Below are 19,852 nucleotides of genomic sequence, written 5' to 3'. Positions count from 1 at the left end.
ATATAAATATATATCATGTGATCATATCGACACGCCGGTCGTGACTCTTCTTTCTCCGGGAAGCTTGAGTCCCCTCTGTTGTTGACCTCTCGCTTCTCTGCCTGTCGTGTGCCGTCAAGCTGTCGGGCTGCAGCGCGGGTTGTCATGGCTCGGCGCTCTAGATGCGCAGTCTCCTTGCCTAATCTCCATTGTAGCGCCCTCTCTGGTGCACCAGAAGAGGTCTACTTTGGTGAAATGGCTTGGCTGACTTGAGGTTGAGGGGTTCCTTCGGGAAACCAACCCCCTAGGGCCCCTCTCTCTCTAGCGCATTGCATGCTGTGCAGCTTCTGGATTGGATTGCTGGTCCTTCTCATAGGGGAACCTAGCATTTCATTCAGGGCACCAGCTGAGGGTCAGATATCGATTGCAGCATCGGAAAGAGGGTTGTTATGCTCTGGAAATGAGGGTGATGCTACCCACTGTAATGGTGTGTGCTTATGCTGACTCAGATTCAGAGTTTACAGCTATGCTTTCCCGGGTGTTCCGGATGTGCATGGAAAACTTGGCAGTATGCAGCTATATTGGTGCCATATATATGGAACACCAAAAGTGCCAAAATCTGCATAAAGTTTTTACTCTCTCACTACCCTCTTGGGTGGGGTGACTGTTCACAGACCACACCCACCCTGCATGTGAGGCCAAGGCGCTCTTTATGCATGAGGGTAGTTCTGATCCGGGGTTGAGCTGCGCTTGTTGACTAACCGTGATCAAAGTCACGGCGCAGGCCCTCGGCCAGACGATGTCCACCTCAGTGGTCCAGAAGCACCCCCTGGCTTACCTTGCTGAGGTGCGAGAGGTCATCAAGCTAAAACGCTTTCTTGACGCTCCCATCTCACAAAAAGGCCTTTTCGGTGACACTGTCGGGGACTGAGCCCAGCAGTTCTCCTCAGTTAGTGGCAGACCGGGGAGCTTCCCCCGACAAACCATTGAGTTCCTCGTTGGCCCTCAGTCTGCTCGTTGCCAAGGGTGTCGTCCCCTGCAGAAAACTCCGGCCCAGCCTGCTCTACTGTGTCTGCTGCATGAAGATGACGCCTCCCCTCTCTGCTGCTGTTTAAGTGGTTAGTGAAAAATCACCCCTAAAACGGGTGACCCAGAGATGGGTGGGAGTGCTCTTCCTCCCCTGGAGGAGGGCCGGGTGGTAACAGCTGGCAGTACCCAAATTTTAAAAAAAAAGAGCAGTTCCTCCATCTTCGGGTCTGAAGAGGGATCGGAGAGCATTGGGAGGAGAAAAATCTCACCACTCTCATCCCCCTCTTCCTTTGCCAGAGGGCAGCAGCGTGCAGTTGAGAAGGGAGCAAAGCCTTTCCTGCGCCCCCTGCCCAACTGTGGAACCAGGTAAGTGTTGCACAGCACACTCTGAGCCTCCCGAGCCGCGTCCTTGTGTTCCACCTTGCTGCTCCACTGCGGGTACGCCTGCGGTCCCTTTGGTCCTGCTTGTACGGTCTCTGCGAGCTTGGTTAGCGCTCCCCAGTCCGGCTCATTCGGACCATCAGGCTCGGCTATGCGATTCAGTTTGCCCAGCGTCCCCCCAAGTTCAGGGGCGTCCACCTCACTGCAGTGAAGGCTGTTGATGCCCATGTCTTGCGTGCGGAGATTGCGGCCCTACTGGTGAAGGACGCAATAGAGCCGAAAACCTCCAGCCGATATGAGGTCAGGGTTCTACAGTCCCTACTTCATTGTACCTAAGAAAAGCGGTGGGTTACGACCGATCTTGGACCTGCAAGTTTTGAATCTGAGCCTCCACAAGCTACCGTTCAAAATACTCATGCAGAAACGCATTTTCAAGTGCATCCGTCCCCAAGATTGGTTTGCAGCGATCGACCTGAAGGATGCGTACTTTCATGTTTCGATTCTACCTCGACACAGGCCGTTCCTGCGCTTTGCGTTCGAGGGTTGAGCATATCAGTACAAGGTCCTACCCTTCGGGCTGGCCCTGTCTCCCTGCGTCTTCACGAAAGTCGTGGAGGGAGCCCTTGTTCCCATGAGAGAACAGTGTGTTCGCATCCTTAACTATCTCGACGACTGGCTCATTCTAGCTCAGTCGCAGGATCAGCTGTGCGAACACAGGGACCTGGTGCTCAGTCACCTCAGCCAGTTGGGCCTTCGGGTCAACTGGGAAAAGAGCAAGCTCTCCCCTGTGCAGAGGATCTCTTTTCTCGATATGGAGTTGGATTCGGTTGAACAGACAGCATGCCTCACAGAGGAACGTGTTCAGTCGGGTGTTGAACTGCTTGAATACGTTCAAAGGCAGAACAGCAGTCCCACTGAAACTCTTTCAGAGGCATATGGTGGCCGCTGCAGCAGTAACCCCACTCGGTTTGCTCATATGAGATCGCTTCAACACTGGCTTCATGGCTAAGTCCAGAGATGGGCATGGCAACACAGCACTTTCCGGGTGGCAATCACTCCGGAGTGCCGCCACGCTTTCACCCCTTGGTCGGACCCCTTGTTTCTTCGGGCAGGAGTGCCCCTAGATCAGGTGTCCCGGCATGCTGTGGTGTTCACAGATGCCTCTGCCACGAGACTGCGGCTGTTGCATACATCAACCGTCAAGGTAGTCTACGCTCCCGTCGCATGTCGCAACTCGTCCGCCATCTCCTCCTTTGGAATCAGAAGCATCTGAGGTCACTTCGCGCCATTCATGTCCTCAGTGCGCTCAACTGTGTGGCCGACGAGCTCTCACGAGCTGCACTGCTGGGAGAGTGGCGACTCCACCCCCAGGTGGTCCAGCTGATTTGGAGAGAGTTTGGGGAGGCTCAGGTAGACCTGTCAGCCTCATCAGAAACATCCCACTGCCAATTGTTTTACTCCCTGTCCGAGGGAACTCTCGGGACAGATACTCTGGCACACAGCTGGCCCCGGGGCCTTCGCAAATATGCGTTTCCCCCAGTGAGCCTACTTGCACAGACCTTGTGCAAAGTCAGGGAGGACGAGGAGCAGGTCTTGCTAGTTGCGCCCTATTGGCCCAATCGGACCTGGTTCCCAGAACTCTCGCTCTTCGCGATAGCCCCTCCCTGGCGCATTCCTCTGAGGAAAGACCTTCTTTCTCAGAGACGGGGCACACTTTGGCACCCATGTCCAGACCTCTGGAAACTCCATGTCTGGTCCCTGGACTGGATGCAGAGGTTCTAGGTGACTTACCCCCCGAGGTACTTAACACCATCACTTCGGCATGTGCACCGTCTACAAGATGTGCTTACGCCCTGAAGTGGAACCTGTTTGTCGAGTGGTGCTCTTCTCACTGAGAAGACTCCCAAAGCTGTTCAATCAGAGTCGTGCTTTCATTCTTGCAGCAAGGGTTGGAGCGTAGGCTAGTCCCCCTCCACCCTCAAAGTTCATGCTGCTGCTATTTCTGCATACCACGACCACATCGATGGCAAGTCTTTTGGTAAGCATGACCTGGTCGTCAGATTCCTTAGGGGGGTGAGACGGTTAAATCCTCCTCGACCCCCCTCCATACCCTCTTGGGACCTTGCTCTGGTGCTGAGAGCACTCCAGAATGCTCCCTTTGAGCCCTTGCAGTCAGCAGACTTAACACTCTGAGGTCTGACGGTATCGCCGGCGATACCACCGTGGTTTTTTTCTTATCAGTGTGAAAGAGACTCAAAATACTCTGTCAATGTTGCACATACAATTAAGAGTTATACACCATTTTAATCTGTGGAATATCTTCTTTCATTTGTGTACACTCAGAGTAAAAACAGAATGTTGTGCTTTTTGTAAAATAAAGAAAACTAACATGATGCGTGATCTCTCGTCTCCCTCTGAACGAACTCCAATCTGATAGTTCTCAGAAAATGAACTGTAACTTAGTGAATACTAATGACAAAAAAATTACACTTATGTCTAAAAAAACGTTAAGATGTCAGGTTTTAAATCATGTAAGTCAAATCGAAAACAAAACTTCTGTGTTTATGTAATCTGTATGAAAAGAGAGCTATGTCAGAAATCTGTGATTCAGCTCATTATCCGCTAATGCGGCCACACCCACGGAGCCAGCGCTATTCAGACGCAAATTCAGAGGCAATACATGCATTCATCGTCTCAATCATGTATTTATTGTCTTGAAAGGTGTTTATTTGGATGTTAAAGCAATGGTTAGCGATCTCTAGAAGACATGCAGTTAGTTCCTGTTTTTTTTTTCTTCTATAGATGAATTTTAGCGCCCTCCGGCTGCAGTATGCATTGGAAACTCCATTCATGGAATAGCCTCTTCTTCTTTTAGATGAATTTGTGGACTAAAAATGCACAGAGAGCGCCCTCCGACTTCAAGGATGAATTGAAAACACCAGCGCTCATAGTAATGACAATGAATATTAAATTAATATAAATCCTCTGTATAGAAAATTGACATAAGCATATGAGAATCCAATATTTCTCCAAATGTGCATGCTTTTAAACTAAACGCCTATATTCAGACTCTTTGCATCACAGAAATACATTATATTTTAAAGTATAATATAAAACCATTACTTTATATTGTAATAATATTTTTTTGTATGTTTCATATATCATAATGAGCTTGAGACATCACAGAAGGTTTTTTTCACAGCCTACCTGACTGAAAGGCCTCATTAATATGCAAGTCATTTCAGCTCATTACTATGCAATTCTTTTGTCTTCTCAGGTGAGAATGGCCCATTTTCAATGGTGATTCATGCCTCCTCGCATACTGTGTTTCTTGGCAAAAAGTGTCTTACAAAAACTAAATCAATATATTGTTTTATATGAAGGAGTAAGCAGCATAATTTTTACATAATTTTGAAGCAAAAACTCTAGTTTACAACCTCCAATACCCTAAAGTCTTGTGAACACAGATTTACTATACTTTTTTTGGCCTTATTTCAGTGACTTAAGTTTTTTGTTTTTTCAACAACCACGCATAAATGTTATTCCTTCAAAAACACAAACATGTACATACATGTTCCTCACATATTATTGTAGCCTAGTTTGTGCTGAATACAGTTGTAATGACACTTTTTATATGTTTAATATGTTTATGAACAACTGAAAAAAGCACAAATGTCAGGGCATGTCAAAACTTCTCCAGGCCCCAAATCAGCCTTAGACTCCAGAGGGTTAAAGATTCTGTCTATGTAGACTTTGCTGCTGGTTTCATTGGCCTCAATCAAGAGGGTAGGGGACCTGAAGGCATTTCCGCTCAAAGAATCGTGCCTAGAGCTCGGGCCAGGTGACAGCCATGTGGTACTGAGACCCCGGCCTGGCTATGTGCCCAAGATTCCTACCACTCCCTTCAGGGACCAGGTAGTGAGCCTGCAAGCGCTGCCCCCGGAGGAGGCAGACCCATCCCTTGGCTTTGCTCTGTCCAGTTCGCGCTTTGCGACTGTAGATAGACAGAACCCAAAGCTTCAGGACCTTAGACCAGCTCTTTGTCTGTTATGGAGGCCAGCAGAAGGGAAAGGCTGTCTCCAAGCAGAGGATGGCCCACTGGATATTGGACGCCATTGCCTTGGCTTACCAAGCTCAAGGCGTGCCCTGCCTGCTCAGGTTGCATGCTCACTCCACGAGAGGTGTTGCATCCTCCTGGGCGCTGGCTTGTGGCGCCTCGCTGACAGACATTTGTAGAGTTTTGGGCTGGGCGACACCTATATGTTCGCTAGATTCTATAGCCTTCGTGTCGAGCCAGTCTCCTCCCGTGTTCTCGCCTCAGGTCAGAGGCACAGAGAGGCCACGGCTTAGTGTCGGCTTGCTGCGCTTACATGTGCTTTTTACTCCAGAGAGTCCCTACAAGGCAGACCCTGTTGAGTCCTACGATCTCCCTTTGGCAGCTGACGTGGTGGAGCGTCTGCGCCAGGCCTTTTTTCCGCTGTATCCTCGAGAACCGGGTTTAGGCTGGGTATCATATGTGTGACCCTACAGGGATCCCATATATCTGGTTCCACGGTTGCTCCTAAAGGAAGCCCGTGTCTTTGCCTCTGGGAGAACCCACCCTTCATCGGGTTGGAGTCACTCCAGTTCTTCCATTTGTAGTACAGCCCTACAGGGTCCTAGTTTTATCCAATAGTCTCACTGAGTGGGTTTTTGGGGAACAGCAGTGATCGACACTCTGTGTTAGCCCTGTCCCACCGTCCTCAGGCAAGGGGGTTCAGGTGGCTGACAACAGAGTGCTGGAAGGGGGCAGCTCCTTTGGCACTTTGGTAGGGATTCCTATTCATTGGTCTGTCCGACGTCCCATCATCACAGATGCTGTACCCCGCTGATGCTGCCACGTATCTGGTTCGGCTCCTCAGCGAAAACCTGAAGATGCAACGCACCTGCTGCTCATTATATACCCGCGATGCGAGGCGAGCAACTGCTGCATATGATTGCATGCCAATGTGCATTGGCTCGTTTTAGTTACACTCGAAGTAGATTGGCCTCTCTAGCGACATTCCTATTCAGCGGTCTGTCCGACGTACGTCTCCGTTCCCTCCTTCAGGAAATGAGGGTTACCTTTGTAACCGAGACGTTTCTTGGGGGAACGCAAAACACCTTTCAAGTGTAGAGGTGGGTAGTAACGAAGTACATTTACTTCGTTACATTTACTTGAGTAGTTTTTTTGGAAAATTTGTACTTTTTATAGAAATATATATATATATATATATATATATATATATATATATATATATATATATATATATATATATATATATATATATAGTTAAAAAGTAGTATCTAGCTGCTTGAGTAGTTTTTTCATTGGATACTTTTTTACTCTTACTCAAGTAACTATTAAGATTATTACTTTCACTTTTACTTTGAGTAAATGAAGAGAAATTTTGATTAATTTAAAAAGACATTTTCTTTAACATTAAGAATTCAAATCTATATTTTTATTTTAAAAAGTTTATTATAAAAATTTATTTATTTTTTCTTCAAAATGCAATTAATCCATCAATGTAAAAGTTATTTTTCAAATTGAAAATACGCAACAAAGTAAGTTGATTCACATATATGACAGAGTCTAAACTTTGCCAATATTTATCTTATATACAGACATTTTACTAAAAATACATTTAGCCGTCACTCCCAAAATGAATTTAAGGGATCATCTTATTAATGTTATAAATTATTTGTTATTACCGATTAAAGAGTATATGGTGCCACCGCACGGTTAAATAAACTTATTTGCCGAGTACATTGGTATTAAAAATGGCTTTTTAAAAACCCTTCAATGTTTACAGTGCGTGGAATGGTGCGCTGTGATTGGTTGAGAGCAGATATATCACGTTCTGCAGAAAAAGGAGACTGGTGTTTGTCACGTTTTGGAAAGAAAGGGAGAAAACATTACAGAATAACACAACAGATATCGCATTTTGTGCAAAATTATTTAATGACTTTTCAATAACCTCCAGATACAATACTGATTTTGGCAGAAAATCAGCTTTTTTGAAAATGGCATTTATCGCGTTTTGGAACCAAACTCTTCAAATATATCTATAAGTAATTTTAATTGAGTACATTTTTGGATACTCTACTCACCTTTGTTGAAGTGAATGCAAAGTTTCTTTTTTCAATGCAACATTAGTAACACAAGTATGAATATTTTATGTTGGATCTGCCAGTCTTTACAGGGCACAATACAGGCTGAACTCCATCTCTTCTCTTGAACAAGCACCATGGAACAATATATGCCTGAAACACAAGCTAACTGCTAGGCCACAGCTCTAATGTCCTTTATAATTTATTTTCCACACCACTCCTTGCCACACAAAACAGTTTCTCTGTTCTATTCCCCATTTCCCATGTCGTCTCTCCTCTTAACATCTCTGGCAGCCTCTTCTGCATGTGGATTCAGCCCTTCATCTCCTTGTGTTGACATGTTATCTTTATCTACTCAATAGTGTCTGATCCTCACTCCTGTCCACTCTCAACTCTCAACACATTTACCTGCAGCAATCCTCCACTGACCTCTCCTGTTGTTACCTTACTTCACCTCTCCTCTGTTTTTGTGTAAAAGAAAGCAAAGTCATTAGAGCTACCATGAGACAACAACAAACAACTCTGCCTTCTGGCTGTTGAAGACAGCATGACATGCCCACATACACCCAAGCACATTCTCACCATTATTACCATGCCATTATATTACTATTGCTTAAAATGTGACCCAAAAAAAGCCCTCTGTTTTTCATTGTCTGTCGCTCCTAATCTCTCTATTTCTCTTCTTCCCTCATGCAACTATTTCCGTCCAATCGGCCTTCCTCCCCTGAGCTGTGCCTGTCCTTGCCCTGCTGTGGAGACTCTACTCACAGGCCTCTGGGAAACCATAGGAGCCTTCCAGGCTGTGTTGAGGCAGACTGACAGAGACAGAAGTGAATAGGATAAAGGCTCCGCGGAGATTGACCCACTGCAGTGGGGTCTATTAGTGTAAGCTACTGTCTGTTAAATGACTGAGAGGGTGATTTGGGAAGGTTTTTTAATGGCTGGTTTGATAAAAGCCAGAGTGTGATTCCGTAGGACTATCTGCAGTTCAGTTTTATGGTTATAGATTTAAAAATCTCTCATCATTTACTCACCCTTGTGTCTTCTGAAACCTATATGACTTTCTTTCTTCAGTGTGTGACTGATTGGATAAGGATGGTGTACGGGGTGGGGCATATGTATTTATTTTGCCCTATAAATAGCGCAAAGTTTGGTAGATTGCGTAACTTCCTGGCGTTTTGACCTTTTCCGTCTCCTTCCGGTGTTGTGACCCTGAAGTGCCATAGTGAGGTATTAGCATGGCATTTGTTTAGATGCTGTAAAGAGTTTTTACCAGGACGCTTTGTTTCTTTACATGGTTTATTATGTGTTAATAGTAAGGAGGTAACCCCCGATGCAAGAGTGTGAGTGCGTGGGCTGTTAGTATGGTTATTGTCTAAGTGGTGGACGTCGTGTTTCGCCTATAGCAACGAGCTGTATTACACAGTGTTTCTTATCTCTTGGATTATGGCAGAGGTATGTGTGTGTTAGATTGTTAGGTTTATTATAGTGATAATACACTGCCCAGCCAAAAAAAAAGAGGCAAATATTTTAATTTAAATTTTAATAGGCAAATACTTAAGAGTCTATGGATGGATCATTATTACAGTGATTATTATTTTTCTAGCATGTTATATGTTTGGCAACGGTTCTTTTAACCCTAAAAGAGGGAGTGTGTAGCTTTTCATTTCTTAAACAACCATGTATTAAGATGTATCATGGCCATATTCCAGGATGCTATGTCAAGATTCATCAGGCTCAAATTGGGAAAGAATTGTTGGGAGGGAGCATGAAGAATCATTTTCACACATGAATTGGCACTGACCTTAACCTCAGTGTAAGTTTTTGGGATGTGCTGGAGGAGACTTTACAGAGTGCTCACCTCTTGCATTGTCAATACAGATCTTGACCAAAAAATGATGCACATTTTAATAGAAAATGTTGTGATGTTATTTCTATCAAGAGTTGCGAATTTATGTTTTTGTTTTTCTGCTTGTATGGAGTTCTATGCATATGGACCTCTGATGTCTAGGCCCTGCTGTTTTGCTTATGATTTATTTTTTGTTATACAAGTTTTTAAGTTTATGGTCATAAACGATTTTTGTTTTTGAAGTGATTTCTTATTGGTTATTTTTGTAATTGATTTAACTATTTAAGTCCAGTTTGTACCAACTGCTGAGGTCTACATTATATGTTGTGAAAAGGGGAGTTTTTAACCCATTTCTTTTTGTGTGTGTTTTGGGAGCCAGCCTGCATGGGAGTACTTTCCTCTGTAGTCATACAGGTCTTTCCTTCCCGTGGCGCATGATATTTCCTGCACTGCATGGGTATCGATTTGAGAGTGTACAGTTATTTGCATTATTCACAACTAAGTTGTTGGTTGATGATTTGGTCATCAGTGCACGTGTGGTGTGTGCTCTTAAGGCTGTGGGTCCCTGGCCCAGTGACTCTTTCCCCTCCTCCCGCAGGCTTGGTTAATCCTATATTATTAAAAATGGTGGGTTATGATTTAAATTTTTGACCTAAAGTCTAGACATCTTACAATTGTGATTCCCTCTTTTTATATGTTTATAAATGTAAAGTTGAATGTTTACTCAGAGGTTTCATTGATGATTGTTAATAAAAGTGTTGAACTTGAATGTCACGTCTCTGTTCTTCTTTCATTTACTGGCTATTGAACTTGTGTTGCTGTGTTAAATTATTTCTGTGGGTATAAAACTCTGTTGGCATAGTCGGAATCAGGTGTGATCTTTGGGTATCACTCGGTTACAAGTGGGACATAGAAAATATTTTGAAAAATGTCTCAGCACTTTTTTTATGCAATGGTCAATGGTCTAATATGTATATATATGTATATACCCCACGCAATGTTTAACGCCTCTAAAAATATGGTTGACATCTTTTTTTTTTTTTTGCTTCATATTTGATGACTTTTCGTCATTTAATGGGGACAACTAGGTAAACATAAATTTTTCACAATGACATATTTTCAGTGTCCTATACACAGTCCTATACACATCGGTGATCCTTGGGGTCAAATTGACCCCAGGCTCATTTATCTGTATAAAACATATTAGAAATATAAATATTTTACACATATTTGTTTTGGATAATACTGAGGTCATTATAAAATGTAATTTTATCATATACAAACAATTTTCATCTGCTTTAGGGCCCTAACCTATCATAACCATACCTGAAGTATTGCGAGAAACACTGTCATTGGGGGGGTCGGGGTCATAATTCTCATGAAAACATAGATGAGGAGAATCCTAATTTTGAGACATCCTGCTCAGAATGAGATTCTTAGTGTTTTCTCTTATGTTGACTTAACAAACAAACAAACAAACAAGCAGAGGGGGGGTCAGGGGTGATGTGGGGTGTTGTTTCATTTAAAGAGCTATTTGAGTAGTCAATGAAGAAACATAAATTACCTGATAGATAAAAATTAACCCACTGGTAAACTGGCGTCGCTGGTTTTTGAGGATAATACGAGGGATATATATATATAAGGTTAGTTCACCAACATTAAAATTCTGTCATCAGAGTCTATTTGAATGCAGTTGCCACTCTCATTCATAACTGTTTAGCACTTGAAAACTGGACTGCATGTTTTATGCTGCTGTGTAAACGTATGTGATTCTACATTTAATGCTGCATACATAAATACCTCATTATGCCAAATTAGAGCTAAGTTTCCCATAATGCACTGCGATGACGTGTTAAGTGCAGAAACAGACCCATTCTGCTGTGTTATGAAACACATCAGAAGTCTGCTCACGTTGCCATGTAAGAGAGAGAGTCATGTGCCAGTGAGACATCTCAGTTCAATCTAACAGCCTCCACTGGATCATTGGCAGGCCACATGTGCTCCAATGCAGATGGTGCAATTACTATGAAAGCACACACACAGTTACAGATAAAGATTTGACAGGGAAATGCACATCCGTACACATGCATGCCCATGTAGCCTATACAAAATGATTATAAATGAATAGCCATGCAGTCGTAATAATTCCCACATGATTATCACACTAACAACCCTGTTATGCATACCACATTGTCACTGTATCTATTTCAAATATGTCTACATATGTTCAGCAGCAATTTTTACTCTCCAACAAGCTAATTCTAGTGAGCAGTGCATGGCTTTCTACAAACAGTATATTCACACCGGAATGTACCTCTCATCCTTGGCTAATCAGTGAGCATGTGTCTAAAAGCTGGATAAAGCCATTACAACACCAGGTCTAAAAACAGCTGAGAAGAAATGTGTCTCACTGGTGGCGGACTGGGCATGGGCCAACTAGACAGCAGTCTGTGCAGTGCCACACACACACACACATAAGCTGCCACCAAGATACCTCAGAGGTGTTAAAGTATTATTTTTACCTCGATCTCTGAAGAGGGGGTACAAAAGAGACACAATCCCGCAATTTTATATGCTTGGGAATGTGTTCCAATCTCACTCTGCCCTCCATCTAGGGCTCTGCCTTTCACTGCCACCATGCTTCAAACTGCTCTCCATAAAGGCTGAGACAGCCCAGACACTTTAGACTATCTCCATCACCTTCATGCTGAGTGATGTCAGGCAGAGAAGCAGAAACACATTTAACAAAGGCCTCGCTTACACTCTCTCACTCCTGTCCTCGGTCTCTCTGCCACTTTCCTTACTTCCCCCAACAGTCTTTTTCCTGCAGTGCATACTTTTCCAGTAGACCTATACCTTTTCCCCTTAGCTCCAACACATCTAAATATAACCAGCCTCACATAGAGCTGTAGCTGATAACGAGTTGAAAAAACAGCTGAAGTGGAAGAATGTGAATGATCCCTTTTTAATATCTACCCACAGCAGCCAATAAGAGAAGTAACAGTTTTAAAGACTTGAGATTCATAAATGAAATTTAACCATCCTACATCCTACTGAGCCATAACTGTCCAGCGATGAAAGATGAAAGAGGAATATGAAATCCAAACTTATTATTATTTAAAACTTATTATACAGCACAAATTCTGAATTTGATGATCAGCTGTAGCAACATTCAACTCTCACTTTTAAAAAAACACTAAATTTGACCTCCCCACATTTGGGAAATAATCATTAAGTTTTATGGGGTCAATTATTACAAATAATTTATGTTAATTAAAATAAAACTGAAATTAAATTAAATATAAATATTAGATGAAAAACTTCATTGAAAAGTTGAAATGTTGCCTGAATGTATAACTGAAATAAAATGTTATTTTAGTTATTTATATTAAAATGTGATAAAGCGTGTTTTGTAGTAGTACTGAATTTACTAAAACTAAATTGAAATAAAAATAAATAATAAAAAATAATAAAAATGACAAAAACACATAACAAAATGTACAAGAACTTAAACTACAATTTAAAAGAGAACTGAAAATATACACAAAAGCTAATTCAAAGTATGAATAAATACTATAATATTAAACTGAAACTGAACTGATAAAATAGAAACTGAACTCAACTAGAGCTGCAAGATTAATTGTTAAAAGATCACAATCTCGATTCAAACACCTATGCGATCTTATTTCTAAATGACAGCGATTCGTCTATTAAACCTTTGACAAAATCACACCGGAACGTTCAAATGCCTTGGCGCTGCAGCTGACCCCGAGAAAGTATTTATCATGTATAGGTATAAAATAGCTTCACAAATATTTTCAACCACACAGTATCATTATTTCTGTGTTACAAATATTCAAATTATCAAGAAGTACCAGGATAAAAGGTTATAGTTCAGATATAAACACTGATGTCTACAGAAGTGATCGAAATAGAGTAAACCACCCTTTGAAAGTAACTTGGCACTTCAAATAGCATTTGTATTGATGACGTTGTTACAACAATAAGTGGCGACAAGTGACTGTTAAAAAAATGTACAGTATTTGTCATCAAATCATTCATTCAATAGATTTGTTCAAAAACACTGATTCATCCAGTGTACTGAAACAAGTTGTCTTATCAGTGAGTCATTGAATCATTCATTCAACCCAATTTTTTTATATAATTGGTCAATTTAATTAATTAAACATTAAATTGACTGCAGCAATTAACATTTTGTCAGAACCTCTAGTAAATTGTACAGTGTATGTTATTTTGTTCAGAATCATGAGAGAATTGCAATCTCTATTTGAAACCAAAAATGTAATTTATACAGCTCCATATTTAGCAGCTCCAAACAGGAAATAGAATCATAAGTAAATCATAAATGTTATGTTTGCATTTTATGACCATAACTGAAGGATTGCATTAAACTAAAAACTATTATACAACATTCCAGATATTCTTGAAATATTCATTTTAATTTTTGTGACTTTTAAGACTATGACCGTCAGCTTCACAAGATCATGAGCCTCTTTAATACATGTGTGTGAATATAAAACAGGAGGTCAGCAAGATATTCTGTAATCAAAACCATCCACCATTTAATGAAAAACGAATGACTTACCCAGCACTCCCAGCCTATAATTCAGGGTTACCACGATGACATTTCCATAGCTGGCCAGAATGCTGCCGTCAATCATATTCCCTGTTCCTTCCATGTAGGACCCACCATGGATGTACACCATAACAGGTCTCAGCCCATTCTCATCATGGATGTCTGCAAGAAGAAAAAATTAAATTATCCGAAAACATTTTATATCTGTCGGAAGACTGAACAACTTTTTTTGTCCAACTAATAATGCCTGACAAATGTAATGACAGTTTTTCTCAGTAAACGAACATTAGTAGAACACATTAGGCTTTACACTTTGACAAGAAAATCCAATAGGACAATCACAAATGGCAAGATCAGAAAAATATCTCAAATTAAATTGCTTCTTTACACCATTATCAAGCTGCATTTTCATTTTAACTAATCCCACCTCAGCAAGATTCAACTCAAGATGTGGCTCATTCACAGGGAAGTCCGTAATTGCTGCAGATGAGTTGGTTATTTGTGGGATTCTCTTGTTCTGATTAAAGCCTCTGATTAGTACACATGTAGGAGGCTGATTATAAAACAGGAGACATGAAGCCCTAGGATGAGGAAGTCTTTGATGGCAATTCACAAATTGCAGGCAGGCTTACCAGACTATAGATTTTTCACCTCAGATATTTAATGGTCTTGAACAGGACATCTAATAAAGATGCAGATGTGTCCCTGTGTTTAGTCACAATAAAAACACACTGAGCATTTCTAGACGAGTGTGCTTACTACATAGGCTGAACATTAATACAAATGAACGTATAAACTGTAAACAACAAAAGATACATATACTTCTTTTCAAATGTTATGTCCTAGGGGTTGATGCTGATGTAAAACACATATACAGTTCCAATCAAAATTATTCAACCCCCTTAACCTGCCAGACATTTTGCTGCTGAGAACAAAATTTTATGAAAACAATTCATCAAAGGCATCAGTAAACTATTATACAAAGTTTATTGACACACATTTGAGTGATTCCGGGAAAGTTGATGGCTCTAAACATATGCGTACAACATTTTTCTACTTCCTGCAATAGCAAAGAACCCCCATAACAAGACTGAACCACCTCCGTATTTGACCATGGAGATAGTGTTCTTCTGCTCATGAGTTTTGCCTTTTTTTTTGCACCAGACGTACTGCTGATCCATGGGTCTAAAATGTTCCAGTTTGGTCACATCCCTCCATAAAACATTCTTCCACAACTGCACACGTATATCCAAATGAATTTAAGCATATTCAAGTCAGCCTTTTATGTTCTTCTCGGTCAAGAGTGGCATTCGGAAAAGCTGTAAAGCTTATGAGCAGAAGAACACCATTTACTACTGCCTACTGCCTGTTTTTGTTTCATGGCCAGTAAAAATTTGTTTTGGCCAGTAAATTTTCTTAAGTCACTGGCAAGGTGTGGCAAAAAGTTAGTTTTAGACCCTGTATACATATATATATATATATATATATATATATATATATATATATATATATATATATATATATATATATATATATATATATATATATATATACACACACACACAGTTGTGATCAAAATATGACCAAAGAAGGCTGTGAAAATAAATCTGCATTGTTAATACTTGTTAATACAAAAATCCAACCTTTCATTGGAGAATAATAATTTTAAATGGGGGGAAAATCTCATTATGAGAGAAATGTTTTTCTTTAATTCACACTGCTCACAATTAATCATACCCTTTTATTCAATACTTGTTGCAGCCTCCTTTGGCCAAGATAACAGCTCTGAGTCTTTTTCTATAATGCCTGATGAGTTTGGAGAACACCTGACAAGAGATCAGAGACCATTCCTTCATGCAGAATCTCTCCAGATCCTTCAGATTCCAGCTCCATGTTGGTGCTTCTCTTCAGTTCACTCCACTCATTTTCTTTAGGGTTCAGGTCAGGGGACTGGGATGGCCATGGCAGAAGCTTCATTTTGTGTTCAGTGACCCATTTTTGTGTTGGTTTTGATGTTTGTTTTGGATCATAGTCCTGATGGAAGATCCAATCACAACCCATTATATGATTTCTAACAGGGACAGTCAGGTTTTGATTTTTTTATCTGTTGGCATTTGATAGAATCCATGATACCATTTACTGAACAAGATGTACAGAACCTCCAGCAGGAAAATAAGACCACAACATTAAAATTCCAGCAGTATGTTTCATTGTACACATGGGGTACTTTTTACCAAACCCATCTTAAATGTTTGCTGCTAAAAAAGCTTTTTTTTTCTTTCTTTCTTTTTTTTTTTTTTTTTTTTTTTTTTGCTTCATCTGACCATAGAACATTTGAAAAGTAACTGACACTACTGGAACTTCAAACAGGATGGGTTCTATGGTGAGATAAAACAAAAAAAAAAAAGCTTTTTTTTAGCAGCAAACAATCAAGATGGGTTTGGTGTACACAGGGGTAAAAAGTACCCCATGTGTACAATTAAATATATTGCTGGATCTTTAATGTTGTGGGTTTATTTTCCTGCTGGAGGTCCTGCACATCTTGTTCAGATACATGGCATCATGGATTCTATCAAATACTAACAGATAAAAAATCAAAACCTGACTGTCCCTGTAAGAAGTCTTATAATGGGTCGTGATTGGATCTTCCATCAGGACAATGATCCAAAACAAACATCAAAACCAACACAAAAATGGGTCACTGAGCACAAAATGAAGCTTCTGCCCTGGACATCCCAGTCCTCTGACCTGAACCCTAAAGAAAATGAGTGGAGTGAACTGAAGAGAAGAAGCACCAACATAGAGCTGGGAATCTGAAGGATCTGGAGAGATTCTGTATGAAGAAATGGTCTCTGATCTCTCCTCAGGTGTTCTCCAAACTCATCAGGCATTATAGAAAAAGACTCCCCCATTTAAAATTATTATTCTCCAATGAAAGGTTGGATTTTTGTAGATTTTTTAAATAAAAGATCAAAAGCATTAACGATGCAGATTTATTTTCACAGCCTTCTTTGGTCATATTTACCAAGGGTATGAATAATTTTGAGCAAGACTGTATGTATGTATGTATGTATGTATATATATATATATATATATATATATATATATATATATATATATATATATATATATATATATAAAACAATTGTTGTTTTGATTGTTTTGATGCTTTCGCAGATGCAAGCTCCAGGGGCCATTCAGCACTCATGTACCCGCAGAGATCAGCAGCAAATCCTTCATGAATTTGCCGCTAACTCTTATGTAGATAGTGGTTAAAAATTAGATTAATTTGGGGTATATCAAACGGGCAATCTTTGGCCTTGTTAATCTATTACTTGTTCCAGAGCAAAATTATTTGGTTTAAGGGGAAAATTAAGTTTCATAACTTTATAGTTAGGCTATATTTAACTTAAATCCTGTACTAGAGTGCTACATTTGTATGTTTGACTGAATTGTTTGCTTGTTTGTTTGTTTTTTTGTTGTTGTTGTTGTTGTTGTTGTTTTCTTGTATTTATGTCTTTTATAATGACTATTGTTGATAATTCATTTTCCCCACAGTTGTTGCCCAATTTCCATTTTACCCCAAATAACATTTTTCAAACATTAGTGTACTAGGAGATAATCATGTCAATAAGGTAAAAAAACAAAACAAAACAAAAAAAACAAAAAAAAAACTTTATAATAGTTTTCCTGACCAAAAGCGACCACATTTGAAGAAACACCCATTTATATACTTAACGACATTCAAAGCTTCCTCAAATAATAAAATGACTGGTTACAAACAAGCCTTAACAGAGTTTTTTTGAGGGTGAATAATCAGTGTGCATCTTTAATTAAGTGTGTTTTAATGCTCTGTGGTTTGCACTGTTGGTTAGTAGAGCAATGTGTACTAATATTTCATCAAACAGCTTCCTCAGCCCGCTCAAAACAGCTGATGGAATGAGAGCTAATGGCATCAAAAAAGGGTTATGACATTCGGTACGTGTGCTTGTTTGCATCCACCTCCAGAAACATACTCACTGCAAACAGCCTCCTCTCAGTGGGAGTGGTATATCTGCATTAGAAACGCCCTTGTTGGCTTCTCAGACTAGAGTGGAGTCCAACAGGGGACAGCGTAAGACCCTGAGTAATTGGTATTCAGCCAAAGCCACCTCACTGTACTTTGATTATTGGTTTCTGTTACATATGGCTTCATGCATAGATAACTGCATAGATGTGGTGCACAAACACAAACACATAGACACAAACACACACACACACACACGCACAGCGTGGTCTGCTGCATTGCTGGCACAATCCTACAGCGCCTGTGGGCAGGCGAGCAGAATTAACGGCAAGTCTGTGTATCGTTCTCCCCCGCAAAGGAAAACAGAGAGAACGAGAGAGAGGGAAACAGTGAGAGAGAGAGAAAGAGAGGGAGAGGTGGAAAACAACCCGTCGTGACAGGTGATTAATCTCGGTCGGGTTCTGAGTGGGCGCCAGGCAGTGTACTAATGCGAGTGCATCTATTTTGCAGCTCTTTGCTGGTGTACAACTTTGCAGCACCTTTATTGCACTGGACCATCAGCAAGGCCAGAACCTCCTGTCTAACATTCTGCCTCTAACCCGGCAGACTAATAGCTGCACAAGGGCTTCTAGTTTAGTGGAGATGTTACAGAGCATTGTGTTGATGTTTTACCCTTTTACACTGGTCTAGGATTACCTGACCCAAAATAGCATGCGTACCCATTACAACCAACGCTGTTAAAGCATACCACCCTCAAAAATTGGAAACCTCTATTATGGAGAATCTTAACTTACAAACTTGACCCAGTAGAAGTTGATTAGGTACTGATTTTATGGGCTCTGTCCAAGAAAACAATTTCGTCGCCCCAGCTATTGGAAGGAGAACAATCCAGAAACACATTACGAGAATGGAGTGCTGCCATGAACTTGTCTAGAGTAGATGCTGATCTTAAGGCTCTTCACAGCAAAACTCATAGATTAAGGAGACATATTGGATGGGCTGTTAGTTGAGAAGACAGCACATCTCTGCACATTTTGCATCCCAGGTGTGTTGAAACACAACTGGTATTGGAAATTTACAAAGTTGGCAAACATTTGGGCTCTTGGGAATGATGGAGGGGACAGAGTTACATGCCATTCACACAGAGCGAGTTCTTGAATTAAAAAACAGCTACTGCAGATGCCGTGGAATGGACCTAAACACATTGTTTTTAAAAGTTGAAGTTCAGTTCAATTATTTCATTTATGTATGGATTTGGCAGAAGCTTACAGTACATCAAGGTGTACTTTTTTCAGTTCAACCTTTGAATTGAAACGAACTTCAAATTGTTAATGCAGTGCTCTACAGTTTGAGCTAACTTTTAGCTTGTACGTTCTCATGACAATCTATATGAGATGTCTAATGAAAAGCTGTTAATTTTATACAACTTTTACTAAATTAAAGTGTACAGATTTATAGTATTTTTTTAGTATCAAGTCAATGCAAAATTTTCAAGTTATATATATGAGCAATATCGCACGAATAGCCATGCAATATGGCTCTATATCAGCATGGCTGTGATCCGGCCATAGGCAATCGTAGACAGTCACTTTAGAACTAGTAACAAAGGAATGTTGAGTCCCTTCATCGAAACACATTGTAATATATAGAGTATTATGAGAGAGAGAGAGATCACCTGAGCAAGTGTATTACCTGCATCTACCTGATATTCTCCAGGTCAATCTTATTGTTATAATCACAAAATCAGTTTGAATGTCCACTGAGGATAGCAGTATATTTGTTTTTGTTTCTTTTTGTTCCCATGACAGTGCTAGTCAATGGATTTGTCAGTTGCGTCTCGTAAGATGTTTAAAATAAAAACAACGTCCTTGTTTCCTTG

General features: G+C 40.6%; 1 protein-coding gene across 3 annotated transcripts in view; it reads right to left on the bottom strand.

Annotated features, from left to right (window-relative positions):
• nlgn4xa (neuroligin 4 X-linked a) overlaps positions 1 to 19,852 on the bottom strand; it is a 126,371-nt gene that overhangs the window by 62,266 nt on the left and 44,253 nt on the right. For 2 of the 3 annotated variants that reach the window (XM_067402891.1, XM_067402892.1), the window contains exon 3: positions 13,977 to 14,129. In XM_067402891.1, coding sequence (XP_067258992.1) covers positions 13,977 to 14,129 — 153 coding nt within the window. Of the gene's footprint in view, positions 1 to 13,976; positions 14,130 to 19,852 lie in introns of those variants that run through there. The other variant, XM_067402893.1, reaches the window with a different exon arrangement.

Source organism: Chanodichthys erythropterus, chromosome 12 (assembly GCF_024489055.1).
Source record: "Chanodichthys erythropterus isolate Z2021 chromosome 12, ASM2448905v1, whole genome shotgun sequence".
Classification (NCBI taxonomy): Eukaryota; Metazoa; Chordata; class Actinopteri; order Cypriniformes; family Xenocyprididae; genus Chanodichthys; species Chanodichthys erythropterus.
The sequence above is the reverse complement of the archived record's forward strand: the minus strand, read 5'-3'. Positions and strand labels throughout refer to the sequence as shown.